The 18121-nt window shown below is 37.8% G+C and overlaps 1 protein-coding gene across 1 annotated transcript; it reads left to right on the top strand.

Moving 5' to 3' along the window:
* The first annotated feature begins 262 nt into the window (after positions 1–262).
* sdc4 (syndecan 4) lies at positions 263–11018 on the top strand. The gene is made up of 4 exons (XM_077197844.1): positions 263–905; positions 7039–7218; positions 7713–7908; positions 9367–11018. Exons 1-4 carry the CDS (start codon positions 846–848, stop codon positions 9525–9527), a joined length of 597 nt encoding a protein of 198 aa, XP_077053959.1. The 5' UTR covers positions 263–845; the 3' UTR covers positions 9528–11018.
* The last annotated feature ends 7103 nt before the right edge of the window (positions 11019–18121 follow it).

The following is an 18121-nucleotide window of genomic DNA, read 5'->3' on the forward strand; positions in this document are numbered from 1 at the left end:
CAGAAGAAAGAAATTCATACAGGTTAAGAACAACTTGAGGGTGAGTAAATGTTAAAGAATTAAAATTTTTGGGTGAACCATCCCTTTAAACCTACTAAGAACAGCTAGTTTAAGAATTTCTGACATCAAGGGAGCAATAAAAGAAAGAAAAAAACTCGTATCATCAACAGCATCTAAATATCATTGTGTTTTTCATAATCGGGAAAGAGGAAGAACAACTCTCAAAAAGTACGGTTAAAAAAGATTCCCGGAAGTTTACGTCATTGAAACTTTCCATGAACGTCTGTATTTTCGCTTTCCGAGCTCTCCTTCCAAAAACTTCCTCAAAATGCTAGTCATTATTCTAGTTTCATATTGGTCAATTAGAGGCAGAAATTTAGAACACGAATCATGTGAAATTGGGTCAAGACGGAGGATTTTGTTTTGGTAAGAGATTAATAACTACTAAATAGCCAAAAAACAAAACAACCTATTCTAATATTCGCATAATTTGGCTTTTTACATTCTCGACATGGGTTTGGATGTATGGTGTTGTGAACTGTAGCGTCCGGACTCCGGAGTTTCCGAGAATTACGTCATTGACCGTTTGCTCTGCCCTGATTGGCTGCGTGTTCGAAATGAGGCGGAGTTTAAGTTGGTTAATAAAACCAAAAAGGATCAATCATTACACAGGAATACTGCGCACCAACACACAGGACAGCAGTAAGAACACGCGTTAAAATCCCTTCAAATCGACATAATAAAGGACTAACAAAGCGAGGACCGGTTTATTTTGATTCATAAAAGTGAATCATTTCGGAAACTGACAACCTTTTGACACCGGGGCTCCTTACTTCGAAGAGAAGATGTTGAAAGTTTACCTCATGTTGGTTTTGTCAGCGGCTGCTGCTGTTTTCGCTGAATCGGTGAGTATCTTGTGAATTTTAACTAATATTAACTTTAATATGCTAAGGCTATAATCGAGCCAAATCGTGTTTTATAATCACACTTGACCCCAAAAAAGTGGTTATATTTGTGTTAGCTAAAGCGTTAGCTAGCTTTCTGACAACAGACCTGTTGAAACAACAAAGGCTTCTAAGTTAACGTTATATGTTCAACAAAATTGACAATTTAGATGAATAATTTCAACTTTAGGTTAATTTGACAAACGTCTTGCCAAGTCTTCTTTGACTTTGGTCGAATTTATCGATGGGTGATAATCTGAAATAAACCTAATATTACAAAAAAATTATATGATTAACGTTAGCCGAGTAACAATTCATCGTTGTGTTGTGGTGTGTTTTTAGTCTTTTTTGTGCCTGTGTATGTGATGTCATTTATATATTTAAGAGAGTAACTTTCTGGCATTTGGCACCAAACTAGTCATTTTTGTTTGGTGAGTAATCTAACGAGTAGTATTGGCTTTTTCATGTCACAGTATTTGCCTGCAGGGATTCTTTCTTTCTTTCTTTTTTTTTTTTTAGCACAATTTGTTTAGACTGATTCAGTCAATGAGGTTTACGTTTCCATCTGTTCATTATGGAATCACCCACTGGAGCACCTGTGAATGGGATGCCACAGCTTTGTGTTGGCCAGTTCTTTCATAACTCAAAAGAATAGCTTGCTGCAGATGTCTTTGGAGCTGAAATAGAAGACAAATACCACCCAGTGTGCTTGCTCGGTCAGTCAGACACACACACACACACACCCTCACACAAGTCAAAATGCAAATTCTTTGAGCCCAAAGCCTCTATTCTCACAGACCTTTGGAAAGGTGTTGTCGCAGATCTTTATCTACACTTCAACACCAACAGATCCAGCTTGTTTTCGTCTTGTGTCTTGACCTTGTCTGCTGAAGGGTTTACTGTGTAATATTGTGTAATCTACTGGGAAATAAAGTAATAGAACATTAAACAAGCTGTGCAGTTTGTAGCAAATTAGATGGTGTGATTTAATCTCGGACGGGAATGTTGCAACAAGCTTGCACACTCCCAAAAGCCTTGTCCTTTCGAGGCAGAGAAGGCCGCAGCATTCCTCAAAATTATGCTGAAGTGTCTGTGTTCCTTTCATCCCCCTCCCTCTCCATTCTGTTGCATTTTCCTGAGGAATTTGACCCCTCCTGACCTTGACCAGCCCTTCTTTTGGGATTTCACACACTTCGGCGGATTTAAATGGTCCACCTCTTTCATCCAGGTCCCTCCTCTTCAGCCACTGGACAAGTGTGTGTGGCTCAAACTCAACACGGCATGGACACTTTAAACCTCAGAAATAGGCAAAGTAGGAGTGGATGTTCCCGATTTGGCTTCGGGGTTTATTATATTTGAATACTTGTGTAGCTTTCTTCTCCTTAACTGATGTGATGTTGCTACTGCCACTTTTTTTTGTTTGCCCAATGTGTGTCTTTCTAACTAGATATGGAATAGATGTTTGTTTTTTTCACAATAAAAACCAAAACGTTATTGTAACACATAACATGCACTGTGAATATTTTGCTGTTATTATTTTAAGTGTAATGGCCATGCTAGATGTCCTGGTAATGATTGTGTTATGAATTAGGCATGAGGTGATTTGCATATGAATGGGTTTGGTTTTTATTTATTTATTTACTCAGTTATATTTGGGGTGCAAAGCTAATCTGAATGACCGTTGAAAGGCAGAGCAGTGAACATGATAAATACTTTCGCCTCGATTTAATAATGATTTCTGCATTGCTGTCCACTGGCCTAATAAATCGCTTTTGAGCGTGGAATGTTGGCACAGAGCGAGAAGGTTTTATTTGCTGCTTGGGTGAAAGAAGGATTTTAGTAATTTGCGTATTGCTTAGTGTATGTCTCTTTCCATATTTATTTCAACAAATACAATGCCCAATGCTATACCCTTTTGTTTGTCAAGTCCAGAGAGGTATCTTGAGGCCATGTAAAGGGAACCTTGTGTGTACTAGAGTCATTTAGCAGACCACATCCTTCACCATTCCAGTTCTGTTGCTTGTGGGGCTATTAACCATATGCCAGACAGGCTTTACTTGGAAACGCTGATAACCAGCCACCAGCTGTCCTTCATAATAACAGTTCCTCTTTCTTGAGTTTGCCTTTTTCTTGTTTTTCAGCTTCGTAGTGTGTGGATGATAACACTTTTGATGCTTTTATTTGTGCTCAAATAGTAATTTTGTGCTTGCATCAGAATTTGTGTTTCATTTATTGATTGATAGTTATTGATCTGAATCAACTTTACTGACTACTCTAGTTAGGTTTCTTTGTGGACTATACCCTCCCCCTAAGCAATTTCCATCAAGGCTTTTGTCTTTTAAGTGTACTTTTTTTTGTGTACACAAAGTTTGTGTACATTTTTGGTGTACTTCTGAAAAAAACATCTAGGTGTTTCTCAAATTAAAGAAATCTAGTCTAATCACCCCATTTATCACCCTAGAAACATGTGGTAGTTGTTGCCCTAATAACACATTTAATGCTAACTTTCAGTATTTTCAGTCTTTGTATTGTTCAGATGTAGTTAGAACGCTCTTTTACAGTTCGTCATTGCGTAGTTTTGGAGCGAATTGTTTTCTTTCAGTCAGAAAATCTGACAGGTAATTTGTTAATAACTGGGAGCATAAATTATGTTTTGAGATCTAAATGGTCACATTTATGTTTTTTTTGGCCATGTCCGACCGTTAATCTTAATACTTTTCGGTTCTCAAATAAATGGCTGTAAAAAGTTGAGTGATTATGCATAAGTAAATAAATAAGAAACTTTTCCTGTGAACATCATTGTTTCCTGTTGAACTTGCATGTGTGCCATGGCATGGTGTTATTCTTTAGAGAGCCAACCAAATGTCTGTGTCTAATGTGTATAGTTTATTGGTCAATCTCTTGACATCATCAAGAACATATTTACAAGCTAATTTTTGATTCATTATCCAATCGCCGTCTCTATTAACTTCCGGTTTTAGCCAGTCAAGGAAGGTCTGTTGTCAGAAAGCTTAAAGAACTCCATGTTTTCAGGCCTAGACTACACAATGCTGATTGTTTGGGCTATTCAGAACAGCACATTGTGTATTAACCTGGCTTTGACTTAATGGTGAGAACCTACATTAATGAAAGCCACTGCCAGATAGAAGCAAAGCGTGATCACACTTCCTGTGGGAGAGAATAGAGGCTGACACCAGTGAGGCTGAATAGTCCTTTTTGTTTGATTTAGTTGTAGATTTTGAAGTCCAATCTTGTTTCCTTCACATACCCTAATGCTTTAGGGCTTTGAACAGGTGTTGGGGTGAGAATTTGGCGTGTGATTGAACAATTAGGTATCGTTTACCAGGCAGGTGAGTCTTTCTGCCCCGCTGTTGAGTTTCAGCTGGGGGTCTAGAAAGGGAAAATGCAGCTATAAATAGTTCCCTCAAAGGTGGAAAGAATTCTCCTGATGCGCAAGTGTGTTTGTGTGTGCATAGTAGGACGTTCACTCTGTCCCGAGCGAGGAGTGTATCTCATGAGGAGATCAGATGACATGAATAAATCCGATTGGTGGGAGTGACAGACACCGTTTGTATTGACGACTGGGGCTGTAATTGGTTGTGACCTGAAAGGACAACAAGGAGAGTCTCAGTCTTCAAACCACAACAGATACTAGCGGATAATAATTTGTACTGTAGCTTTAACGGGTCATCACCAATCAATCGCAGACAGAATCTGTGGACATTTTCTAAATTTTTTTGGAGACAATCTGTGAAATGTGTTCCAACTCTGTGTTGACCTATAATGACTTTTCATACACAGAAACAGTCGCTGTTTTTAAAAAAAATTGGCCCTTAAACCGTGAATAATCACCTGATCACCAGGGACAGTTTACCACACTATTGGACGAGTCACTGATTGTAGTATCTTCTCTTTACCTCTCCCATTGTGACTCACTGGAACCGATGCCAGACCATTTGTCAGCAGATGGCCGGATTTGCTCCCAGATTTGCTAGTCTTGACTGAGGCCTGGTTTACTAAGCTGGTTAATTTACACAGGCTTCTCTCTGGCATTACAGCTCACTCTAGAGCCTGGAGATTCAGTACTAGAGCATACTCATACTTGTAGACATGTGCATCTTCATATCAGACATATTCATTTCAGTATCGGCAGCTATCATGAGGGTTACCAAAGAAAATAGAGCCTTTACTCACCCTCATGATCTTTTAAATCTGTACGACTTTCTTTTGCGGACACTGATGCCAAATCAAAACACAATTTAGATAACGATGTGAATAATAACTTTTCAGTTCAAGCTCTGTTCACTCCAGTTTTCAGACTATTTTAATAGTGCTTTTTGTTCTCTTTGGAGCTCAACAGCGCCTGACTCCAGCCATTGTATGGACAAAAGAAGCATGAACATTGATAAACCTCCCCTTTTGTGTGAAAGAAAGTCATACGGGTTTGGAACGACGTGAGGGCGAGTAAATGATGACAATTTCATTTTGGGTTAAATAAATGAACTAGCTATTATTCCTTCTAGATCTATTATCTCACACATTGGGGTTGTTTCTTTTAAATGAGGGGGGTTTTGGTTATTGCTGAGAAATTAGAACAAAAACCTTTATTTCCTGCATTACGACTGAGAAATTTCGGGGGACTTTCTTTAGCAGTCCATCTTAATCTAGAGCTTTTAGTTTGCTCGGTGGGATTTCTGTTAAACTCTTTCAAGTGGCTTACATATGTTTACTGAGAATTTAAGGGGTTGTTTATGGGAATTGAAGCATTGGTTTAATTGAACCACGGCCTTGCGCCTCTTCACAGTCAGAGAGCATCCGCTGTACTTTCTTAGACCGCTTTTTTTCCCCCTGAGCTGAGTATCTCATAATGCCGGGGGATTTTGGTGTGGGGTTTCACAGCACTGTAAGGCTGAAAACCATAAAGTATGTCGGTCTCTCTCCCCACACCCTCTTGTGGTTTCTGCCATTCTCTGTTTCTCGCTCTCTCTTTTTCTTTTATTATCCTCAAACAACAGAGCAGACTTGAGCTGACTTGCAGTTTCATGTGACGTTTGCATGATCCTGGTTTTCCTGGAAAATGAGTTAGCTCCCCCTCCCCGATCTCCATTTTAAAAACACTTCCATTTAGCATCTAGAGCCATTTTAAGCATCAGGTTTGTTTTAAAGATTATGTATTGTAAGATAATCTTGAAGTCATTGTCGCCTCACTAAAATCCCCTTTAAAGTGTGTTTGAAATTTGTCTAAAGTGGTAACACTGGGTTAGGCGGCATGAGTACACACCTGTACTGCATTATGAATGTTTTTTATTTCCCGGTATGTGTGACTTTTCAGTGAGTCATGTTTGATTAAATCTGTTTTTGACAGCGAGCAGGCGAGCGAGACTGATAAAGACCCTCGGCCCCTGAATTCTTTCGTTGTTTTACACAATGGCGGCAAACCTGCGCTAACTTGTTCTTAGCTCTCTGACTCACTTCAAGGTCAAGAGGGGTGTGAATGTAATACAGTATTGTGTAAATCACAGGTGTATGTCATTCAGAATAGAATTTAGAATCTTTTTTAGATTACAGTTAAAAAGAATATTTTGATGTCTCACAACCATAGCAACAGTGAAAATAAAAATGGCCACTTCAGTGGGCGACTCTTTAGAGAGAGACGAGGAAAAACATAAATCAGTATGCGTGTTCTACTTCCTCCTGTTATGCTAATAGGCTTAGTGCATTAATTGTTTAAAACCCGTTCGCAGTGCTTGTCCAAATGGCTCTGCTAACGTGATTAAAAGTGTTGGTGTGTCTTAATTAAATTAAGTGTGCTCTCAGAACCATTATGATGCCGTAGACCAAGGTTTGGACAGTAACCTGTTTAATTATCTAAGGGATATAGGAAAAATGATTTTACTTCAGGTCTTAACCAAATAAAAAAATCCCCCTCTCGATTAATGTTGATTTAATGAGGCCTTCAGTTCATTCATGTTTGCATTGGGTTACATTACCAAAGAATGAATTGGGCCGTTTTTTTTAATGCCTTAATGCCTTTGAACAAATGGAGTCTGCCAGGTGTATTTTCTTCATGATTTTTTTTTTTTTCTCTTTGTAGGTACGAGAAACAGAAACATGGGTACCTCTGAAAAACGAGTCGCCCCATGAGGATCTGGAGTCCTCCGGTGACTCTCCGCGTCAAGATTTTGAGTTTGCTGTTGACGATGAGGATGTCGATGATGATGATGATGATTATGATGACGTATCAGGCTCAGGGTTTTCAGAGATCCCTTACGAGGTAGCTATACTTTTTTATTTAAAAAAAAAAAGTATGATGTCAGATTGAGTAGCAATTATTTGGATACTGCAGAAATGTTTGGAAGCAATGAAATTAATGAGGGTTTCATCTACAACAAGTGAATAATTTAAAAAAGAAAAACTCTTTAAAGAATTTTTTTAAAATTGTAATAACTAGATAACACATCTTTCTATTGTGTTTTCTCACTGATGTTATACAATAACAAATATGCAGCTCAGCTAGTCTCATTTGATTTGTGCCTCCTATTCTTAATGAATGTCAAAGTGACTCATATGGATTACGGATCATTAGTTTAAAATGACTCGCTCATGGTTGCTTAACTGACTCACTCACTGATCCAAAAGTCTGTAGTTCAGGTCATATCTGACTTGAATTACTGATTGGTTGTTCATATGACAAAGCTTTATTGCATATTTTTGCAACTGATTTGACTGTTGTAGGAATTTTCTTATGACTGTTTCTTCCCCTCTCAGAATGAGCTCTTCAATAACCGGATATCCGATCCTCTGGGTCCAGTTGCCCCGCTGCCAACTGTAGATGAGGAGATCCTGGTTAAAAAAAATGAGGTCGGCTTGCATAAATCAAACCAAGAAAACGGCCAACAAAGCAATGTGCTCATGACCATTGCTGGAGAAGAGAGCTTGTTCAACAACACAGAGGTGCTTGCAGGTGAGGAGATGGTTCAATTCATTTGTAATGGTGTTTGTTTAATATGCCAAGTAAATGGTTTAATACATATTATTGGACCAATATGTAAAGTTATTTTACCCAAAAATGAAAATTTTATCATCATTTACTCACTCTCATGTCGTTCCAAAGTCTTTCATTCATATTCAGAAAAGAAAAAATCGTTTTGGTTAAATCTGAGAGATTTCTGTCCCTCCATAAACGGCTACACAACTGACACTTTGACGTTTCAAAAAGTTCATAGAGAACTTGAAACTAATCCAAATGACTTGAGCGGTTTAGTCCAAAATTTCTGAAGAGACACAATCGCTTTATATGATTAACATATTGTATTTAGGCTTTTATTCACATATAAACATTGATCAGCAAACATAAATAGAAGCTCAAACAAACCAGCTTAACTCGCGAGGACAAACCTCATTGGTTCTTGCTGAAGCTCAAACGTGATGCGTAACACGAGAATGAACCTCATTGGTTCTCGTGCATCAAGCGAACATGCTTGAGCTTCCTTTTGCCACAGATGATGTGTGCGTTTATAAATGTTTATATGTGAATAAAAGCCTAAATTAAATCTGTTTTATCACATAAAGGGATTGAGTCTCTTCAGAAAATTTAGACTAAACCGCTCGATTCATACGGATTAGTTTTACGATCTCTTTATGACGTTTTTGAAGCGTCTTATGCTTTCTGTACACCTAAAGATTTTGAAAAGATTTAGAAAAGACTTTATAAGATTATCAACTCACATCTAAAGACTTGGGTTCACAGTTTTTAGTCTCAGACTAAAGACTTGCGATAATATCAAACATGTTTGATATGAAAGACTAGAGAAAGACTGGCATAAATCGGGTCGCCGACTGGAGATTATCACCTCACATTTAACGATCGAGACGACGGGAGCGCGCCGAGACTCCAGTAAGATTCCTAAAGACTGTCGGTCTTTAGTCTGGGACTGTGAAAATCCTTTGGTGTACGCCCGGCATTAGTGGTAGTTGTGTAGCTGTCAATGGAGGGACAGAAATCTCCAGATTTTTCAAAAAGATCTTAATTTGTTTTCTGAAGATGAACGAAATCTTAAGTAAATTATAGAAATGAGGGCGAGTAAATTATAGAATTTTCATTTTTGAGTGATCTATTTCTTTTTTAATGTTATTTTAGTATTCTTGATATACTGTTATAGCAGTATTAATATTGTGAATTAGCTTTTATTTTGATATTTTCAAATTTAGTTAATTATAGTAATTATGTGCATTTTTATTTATTTATTTTAAATTAGTATAGTTATAATGTATGTTTTAGTAATGTTAGTTATTAATCTTGGTGCCCCTATTCTTTTTTGAATAGGACCTTTCATGCAGTTTGTGAATGTGTGGTTTTATGGAATGGTTTTACGGCCGTGTCTGTAGGTTATGCCTCACATTTTCTATTTCTGTTTTATAGCTATTATTGCGGGCGGAGCAGTGGGTCTCATCTTCGCCATCGTCCTCATCGTCCTCCTCGTTCATTTTGTTCTCCGCATCAAGAAGAAAGACGAAGGAAGTTACGACCTGGGCAAGACGCCCATCTACAAGAAAGCTCCCACCGCAGAAATCTACGCATGAGCATCCTCACCCTCTCATACCTTCTCTCTCTCTCTCTCTCTCTCTCTCTCTCTCTCTCTCTCTCTCTCTCTCTTTTGAACTATAAGCTCACATGGTGCCTCAGCCCTACGGGCCGCCGCCAACCTCTTACGTACCACGAAAACCGCAGGAGAACCTCACGAATAATTTACTCTGACTGGACACTTGCATTGAAATCTCAAAGTGAATCGAGGAGGATCGCGTCTGTTGCCAAACTGCCCGATTCTTGTCTTTTTGTTCCCACACCATCAGGCTTATTGCCTTTTTGTCACGTGGCCCATTATCTCCAAAAATTATTATTATTTTTTTTACATAAAACACTACAAGGTGCAATGGAGCTTCCACAGGTTAAAGGCTTTGGATTGACCATTTTATCCACCGTTATGATAAACACTCAGTGTCATGATTGGTGCTACAGAGGGGGTGTTACTGTAGCCTTTTACGTTATCAAATGTCTTTTGTTTTTAAGTCTGTGATGTAAAACCTTTTTAATTTTCATATTAAACATCAGAGGTGAAACCAAATTGAGGGCATGCAGTATGTGTTCGAGACTAAATTCTGTGAGAGCAAAATCTGAAATCAGTGTACTAGACTGATGTATACTCATTTCAGCCATGGTGTTATGGTACATTCCACATATCCGTATGTAATTGCTGTGGTGGTTTTACACGTCGAGAGACTAGATCCACTACGTGCTGCTTGACTGTCAGCTAAGCTACTTTAACAGGTACAGAAGATGCTGTTGATTGAGAATCATGTCACTGCAAACAGACTTTGTACATCCAGGGATCTGTATATAGCCATTTGAATAAATGTAAAACTTTGGTACTTAGCCATTTCTTGACAGCCTTTTATTTACCAAATATTTAAATGCCAAAATCAGTTTTTATTGTTCTTATATCTCATCCCGGTATTTGCTTTTGGCATAACCTGAAAGCAGATGGTTTGTGTCTGTATCTTTTGGAAACATGTTTTGTTTGAGAACAATGACCAATGTTAGTACTAACTTTTTTTTTTCCAATGTTTTGTAGATGTTCTTAATTCCTTTTTAATTTTTTTGGTATTAATTTAACTATATTTTATTGCCTGCCTTCAGGTCGGGGATCTTTCTTCCCCTTCTCAGCTGTTGTACATGTAATAATTTTTATTTTATTTTTTGTTTTTTAGATTTGTTTTATATACAGTAGTGCAAAAATTTAAAGGCTGTTAGTCTTTCAACAGATTTTAAGAGTTTCTATTTCTTTTAGACTTTTTAAGCCGAATATATTTATGTTTTTTAGAAGGAAGTTCTGGATTAGTAAAGGTGAACGTGAATAAGCTGTGCATTGCTGTGCATGGTGTAAAACGATAAATTTGCTGCTTTGTTTGGTCACATCCAGATAAAATCACTGATCTAATGTTGAAGTCAATGAATCATTGATCTCTGCATGCAATTTCTGATCTGTTGAAAATAAAGCTATTTTATGCACATAACCATTTGAAACGGTCTTGAGCTTTATTTCATACTAAAAGGAAAGGTTGCCTTTCACAGGGAGTTTACACGACACCATTTTCAACTTGCAACTGTTTTGGAAAAAGTTTGAAAAATGCAAACTTTGGAAAACTGGTTTCTGTGTAAACTACAAAAACGTGAATTTGTGAAAACTGTGACATCACACCCATGCGTATTACATGTTCTGACTATAGCCGCGTAGTGTTTCTTTAAGAAGTGACATCACCAACTACTGGCCTGGCATTAATAATACTGGCCTGACATGAAGTGTTTTTAGCCGTTTTCGTGGATCCGTGTGAAATAAAGGGGGATCGTTTTGACAGTATTGTCGTCTGTATTCGAAAAATGCAAAGAAAAAACATTGAAACATTTCGACTTAACCTAAAAACCTACACTTTTATTTATCATTGGAAATAATTTGTATTGGTCTGTTGGGTCATCTATGTACAAATATGTTATTTTTTAAGGAATCAGTTCGGCAAAAGTAATAGCTAATCTTTTACTATGGTCCTAATCAGTAAAAATAGATACTTTAGCCACCATTGTGGTGAAACCATCTATAGAGAACCTCAGAGAATCCTTTTGTACAACCTAAAAAAAAAATTTTCAAGCACCTCAAAACTAATAAAATGTGGTTACTAGAGGAATCACTGACAGTCTTTAGGGTTCCTCTGAGAACTGACCTTTCTGCCTAAAGTCTTTTCACCAGAGTGAGGCCTTCTGTGTAATGTCACTTCACATAATGATGACTTTGCCTATGTTTGGTTACTATGGTTTTGCAACCTGATACCTTTGGAGAAACACTGTAAGTTCAATGGTTCTTTAGAAAACCATCTACACATTGGGATCAGTAAAATATGGGATTGTTTTTTAAATACATCTCAGCAAGGATGCATTAAATTGGTCAAAAGTAACAAAGACATTTATGAAAAACATATTTTAAATTGTAATAATATCTCACAATATTACAGTTGTATTGTATTTTTGATCACATTAATGCAGCATGAGCATAAGGCATTTTTGAACAGTAGTCCAGGAGAGCTTCACCTTTCCTCTGTTAACAGGTGAAATACACTGACCTGAAGAATAATGTAAAATCAAGCTTTTTTTAATCAAAACTTAAAATCCCTACAGTGAAAATGATTAGTTATTTTGAAGGCACTTTGGTAAACCTCAAGTGTCACAGAAGAACCTGGATGATTGAAGAGCTTTACGTAGGGTTTTTAAAAGCCAGTTTGAACTGAATAACACTCACAGATCATTAACATTAACACATCAAAGTGTGTGTTTTTTTTTTTAAGTTTCAGCTGGTTCAGTTTGCATATTATTCGTACATGATTGTGATGGATGAAAGTTAATAGGACAGTCTTTAAAGCGTAATCTAATTGGCTCAGTGTTAAATCTACAGTAATTACTATAATTACTGTAAGACTGTGTGTGTGTGTGTGTGTGTGTGTGTGTGTGTGTGTGTGTGCGTGTGCGCGCGTGTGTGTGTGTGTGTGTGTGTGTGTGTGTGTGTGTGTGTGTGCGTGTGCGTGCGTGTGTGTGTGTGTGTGTGTGTGTGTGTGTCCCATCATGCTGATGCCTGTCTGCTCTGCTAAAAAAACAAATTAAATATCATACCAGGAGAATAGAGTCAGTTTGTTTTCTTTTTGGATTGAAGGGTAAAAATAGACATGTTTTGATTAAACAGTGTTATAAAAAGGGTCATGCATGAGGCAATTGACTATTTTGTTTTTTAAAAGGAGAAAGATTGACAGGATTTCTTTCATTTAAAATAAATGCCATTTGGTTTAATATTTTGGTTTGAAATGGTGAGCGTGAGTGTGTATGTGTGTGTGGCCTAAAATTAACACTCGCCAAAAATTATGAAACCGTGTCAATCGCCAACATTACACAATGGTAACATATTTATGAATCCTAAAAATCACCACTAAAAGCGCAAGAAGACACGAAAGGGAACTTGATTAGTTTCTCGCGCGTCGCTCATCTCACACAGTGCAAATATTGAATCTTTCGCTTCTTCTTGTGCTTGAACAGCCATGTTCAAACCGAATTATGTAAAAATGCCTGTCTTGGCAAGTAGCATCGTAAATATAGTCAGTTATGTCTTAAGTGAACGTAAACAGTTGAGAAAAACGCATGTGTATCAGTATTGGATTCGTGTATTAGCTCTTAAAATGAGACTAGCCTAATGAACCTGCTGCCATCTGTGTTTTTCATTTTAATCAAACGAAGAATAATCACTCACTGCTCTTGACTGAATAACTTTTGCAACTTTAATACGGATTCCATTTATGTTTCATGGCTGGTAAAAATGTTTATGGCCTGTAAGTTTTCACTGCATGGCTATTGGCAGGAGTCGCAAAAAGTTAGTTGTTGACCCTGTGTGTATATGATGATGTAGCAATATAATTGTTAATGATAGGGTGTGTTGAACACATGCCCACTTTCAGTATATATACCTGAAAAAGCCATGAGAGACGAGTTGGTCAAATGAATCACTCATATTTCACACAGACATAATTACATGACCTGCACGGGGAAGTTCTCTTATGGTTTATTATATCAGGTGATGTTGTAGTGTAACCAAATATATCTTAATGCTCATTGAAAATAATATGCAAATCTCAATGTTTCCATGACGAGTTTCCCATTTGTCTTTTATCTGTTGAGAAAAAACAGCATGCATGGTCACATGTTGAATGGACAACTAGACAAGGAAGTTTTTTTTCTCTTCCTCATAGCACAAGGAACAATCTCATCATTAACACACACACACACACACACACACACACACACACACGCACACGTTTTCTGCTATCTTGAATGCGTATCAGAAAAATAAGTCTGTGGAACGTTCTGGAAAGTGTTCAAACTCTCACGTATTACGCCATGCTATTGGAAGATTAATGGTGCCTTTTCACTTTCAACTATAGCCTGGGTTTGTTTACACAAGAGGTGGAGCAAAGGAAACAGCAGAAAACGGCCGTTTGTGATGATCTCTTTAAAATAACCCTTACATTTACTGTGGATTGAACAGGGGTAGTTGTCTAAGCGGCAGTTGTCTAAGTAAAGTCTAAGCAGAATTGTGAATCATAACTCACTCACACACAAACACGCACGCACGCACACACACACACACACATACTTTATTATAGCCTACTATTTTGCAAATGCAAACCTGATAAAGTCTTTTAAATGCAAGGCAGGCAAATCTCGTAAAGGTAGCTAAATAATGCATCTCTTATTTTTTGTAATATGTAGATGTAGATTTAAATGCTAAATTTATTTCGGAGAGGACATGGATAGGCCCACTGCTGAATTAAACACGATGATGAGGTCGCATGGCCTAAATTTAGCACATTACATAGCCTAATACTTATTGCTTGACATGCATAGAAGGCTGTATACGGTATGTAGAAAGCAGTACGGTAGTATTTACGCCTAGAGAAGTGTGGGATTTCGGACACTAACCTGTCTCAAAGGTGTCGTGGAGAGCATTTGAAAAGCTCCAAACTACTGCCACCTGCTGATTTGTTTTAGACATTACAAATCTTTGTCCCTTTAGATATTTTATGGGTTTGCTTATTTTTTCAGAATATATCAATCATAAAAAGACTTTCTTAGCCCATTTGGACCCTTCGTCCATTACAATGGACATCACATGTCAGCCCTATTCTTTCCCACTTCTGGAGCATTTTAGAGATGGTTCTCACTGCGGAATATGAAATCCGCGGGGAGGAATCGGATCCAGATCAGACTCCTCCCACCTTACGTACACCTAAACCTAGCCAACTCCGCCCCTTGATCCCTAAACACACCCCTCAACCCTAAACCCTAAACCCAACCCTAATCCTACCCATCTCCACCCCTTGGATCTTGATCCGACTCCTCCCCGTGGATCTCATGTACTGCATTGAGGTGCTACTGGCATTTTACCCATGATTTCACCTAGTTTAAAGCCTGTAGTCCATGAGATTGGACGTTTGTCTTCCAATCAAATGGCAGTAAAGCTCTGCATGTGGTAATTAAAAAAAACACTACATTGAAGAGAAGCATGGCAGCACTTCTCTCCAAACACAGCAACATTTACTATGGTTTTATTTACATTTTATTATATGTTTGCCAGTATTTCATAGTTTGTCTGTAAAATAGATGGATTGAATCTATTTTGAAAAGTATTTAAAGTTAAAAATCATTTGTAGAATTGCAAGTTTTAAGTCAGGATTTTTTCAAATGTGTCTGTCCATTAGAATGTACATTTGGTTCAAACACCTGTTTCTGAAATGTGAAATCACATGTCCAGTGCAGATTGAAATTTCTTATATATATACTACCAGTAGTAGGGGAAGAAATTGAGATTGAGGCGGAGGAAGGTCAGAATCAAGAAGACAGAGAAGATTATGAGCATGAGGCAGATGTATAACTTTAACCAGTACTTGGTGATGATCCTTTTACAAGCATCACACAAAAGAGTGATATGAAACAACGTGGAAAAATCTCGTCGGTCTACGTATGGCAATGGGAGTTCTTGGTCTTCCAAGAGTGAGAATGTTGCTTGATTTTGTCATGTCGTGGCCTGATTTCGTTGCTTGATTTCGTCGTGTCATTGCTTGATTTCATTGTGTCGTGGCTTGATTTTGTCGTGTTGTGACTTGATTTCGTATTGTTGTGGCTTGATTTCATAGTTTGGGGCTTGATTTCATAGTTTGGGGCTTGATTTTGTCGTGGCTTGATTTCATAGTGCCGTGGCTTGATTTCGTGGTGACGTGGCTTGATTTTGTCGTGTTGTGGCTTGATTTCGTATTGTTGTGGCTTGATTTCATAGTTTGGGGCTTGATTTCATAGTTTGGGGCTTGATTTCATAGTTTGGGGCTTGATTTTGTCGTGGCTTGATTTCATAGTGCCGTGGCTTGATTTCGTGGTGACGTGGCTTGATTTTGTCGTGTTGTGGCTTGAATTCGTTGTGCCGTGGCTTGATTTCGTTGTGACGTTGCTTGATTTCATCGTGCCGTGGGTTGTTTCGTTGTGACGTGGCTTGATTTTGTCGTGTTGTGGCTTGATTTCGTCGTGTCGGGGTTTGATTTCGTTGTGTCGTGGCTTTAATTCGTTATGTTGTGGCTTTATTTCGTAGTGTCGTGGCCTGATTTCGTTATGTGTGGCTTGATTTTGTTCTGTCATAATGGCCTGATTTTGTTGTGTTGTTGCTTCATTTCATTATGTTGTGGTTTTATTTTGTTATGTCGTGGCCTGATTTCATTGTATCGTTACTTGATTTCGTTGTGTTGTGGTTTGATTTCTTTGTGTTGTGACTTGAATTCATCATCTCATGGCTTGATTTCGTTGTGACGTGGCCTGATTTTGTTGTGATGTTGCTTGATTTCGTTGTCGTGACTTGTTTTCGCCGTGTCGTGGCTTGATTTCGTCGTGTCGTGTCCTGATTTCATTGTGATATGGTTTGATTTCTTTGTGTTGTGGCTTGATTTCGTCGTGGCCTGATTTTGTTGTGATGTTGCTTGATTTCGTTGTCGTGACTTGTTTTTGCCGTGTCGTGGCTTGATTTCGTTGTGTCGTGGCTTGATTTCATAGTGTCGTGGCCTGATTTCTTTGTGTTGTGGTTTGATTTCTTTGTGTTGTGGCTTGATTTCGTCGTGTCGTGGCCTGATTTCATTGTGTTGTGGCTTGATTTCATTGTGTCGTGGCCTGATTGTATGTTGTGGCTTGATTTCATTGTGTCTTGGCCTGATTTCGTTGTGTTGTTGCTTTATTTCGTTATGTTGTGGCTTTATTTCATGTCGTGGCCTGATTTCATTGTATCTGTACTTGATTTAGTTGTGTTATGGTTTGATTTCTTTGTGTTGTGGCTTGAATTCATTGTGTCGTGGCTTGATTTCGTTGTGATGTTGCTTGATTTCGTTGTGTCGTGGCTTGATTTCATAGTGTCGTGGCCTGATTTCGTTATGTTGTGGCTTGATTTCGTTGTATCGTGGCCTGATTTTATGTTGTGACTTGATTTCGTTGTGTCTTGGCCTGATTTCGTTGTGTTGTTGCTTCATTTCGTTATGTTCTGGCTTTATTTCGTTATGTTCTGGCTTTATTTCGTTATGTCGAGGCCTGATTTCGTTGTGTCTTGGCCTGATTTCGTTGTGTTGTTGCTTCATTTCGTTATGTTCTGGCTTTATTTCGTTATGTCGAGGCCTGATTTCATTGTATCGTTACTTGATTTCGTTGTGTTGTGGTTTGATTTCGTTGTGATGTTGCTTGATTTCGTTGTCATGACTTGTTTTCGCCGTGTCGTGGCTTGATTTCGTCGTGTCGTGGCCTGATTTCATTGTGATATGGTTTGATTTCTTTGTGTTGTGGCTTGATTTCGTCGTGGCCTGATTTTGTTGTGACGTTGCTTGATTTCGTTGTCGTGACTTGTTTTCGCCGTGTCGTGGCTTGGTTTTGTTGTGACGTGTCCTGATTTCGTTCATTCAATTTGATTGATTCTAAGATATTTAGTTTGTTACAAACAATGTGCAACCCGTAAAACAAAAACCTCAAAATTAAAGTTGAAATGTTGAATTAAAGTTGAAAAGTTAATATGTTATAAGCTTAAAGTATAGACCAAACAATTGTTATGTTTATTATTTTATTTCATGTTGGTAATTTTTTTTTAAGTACCCCTGTTTTGACCTGACGTCCATTGAAATGGAAAAAAAAATATTTTTATATTGTAATATTTTTATTTGGTCTCATTTATAGAAGCCTCATGAGCTCGGAAAATGTACTTTTATATTTTCAGAAACTGGAAACATAATTCAGGTCTGAAGGGGTTAGAGGGGATTTTTCTTTTAAAAAAACGGTATATTCTTACATTATTTCAGTCTGTTTCTCACACAGTAATCACAAGGCTCCAGATGATTGGAAATATTTTGCACAAGTTACATGTTTCCTTTGGAGAAACACTGTAAGTTCTTTGGTTATTTAGAAAACCATCTACACATTCGAAAGTTTGGGATCAGTAAAATATGGTATTGTTTTTTAAATACATCTCAGCAAGGATGCTTTAAATTGTTCAAAAGTGACAATAAAGACA

Source organism: Siphateles boraxobius, unplaced genomic scaffold (assembly GCF_051911475.1).
Source record: "Siphateles boraxobius isolate OS27281-9 unplaced genomic scaffold, OSU_SipBor_1 41, whole genome shotgun sequence".
NCBI lineage: Eukaryota > Metazoa > Chordata > Actinopteri > Cypriniformes > Leuciscidae > Siphateles > Siphateles boraxobius.

Coding starts and splice junctions, on each gene's coding strand:
- sdc4 (XM_077197844.1), top strand. CDS start 846: ATGTTGAAAGTTTACCTCATGTTGGTTTTGTCAGCGGCTGCTGCTGTT. Junction 7,219..7,712: donor TTTCAGAGATCCCTTACGAG/GTAGCTATACTT, acceptor TTCCCCTCTCAG/AATGAGCTCTTCAATAACCG. Junction 7,909..9,366: donor CAACACAGAGGTGCTTGCAG/GTGAGGAGATGG, acceptor TCTGTTTTATAG/CTATTATTGCGGGCGGAGCA.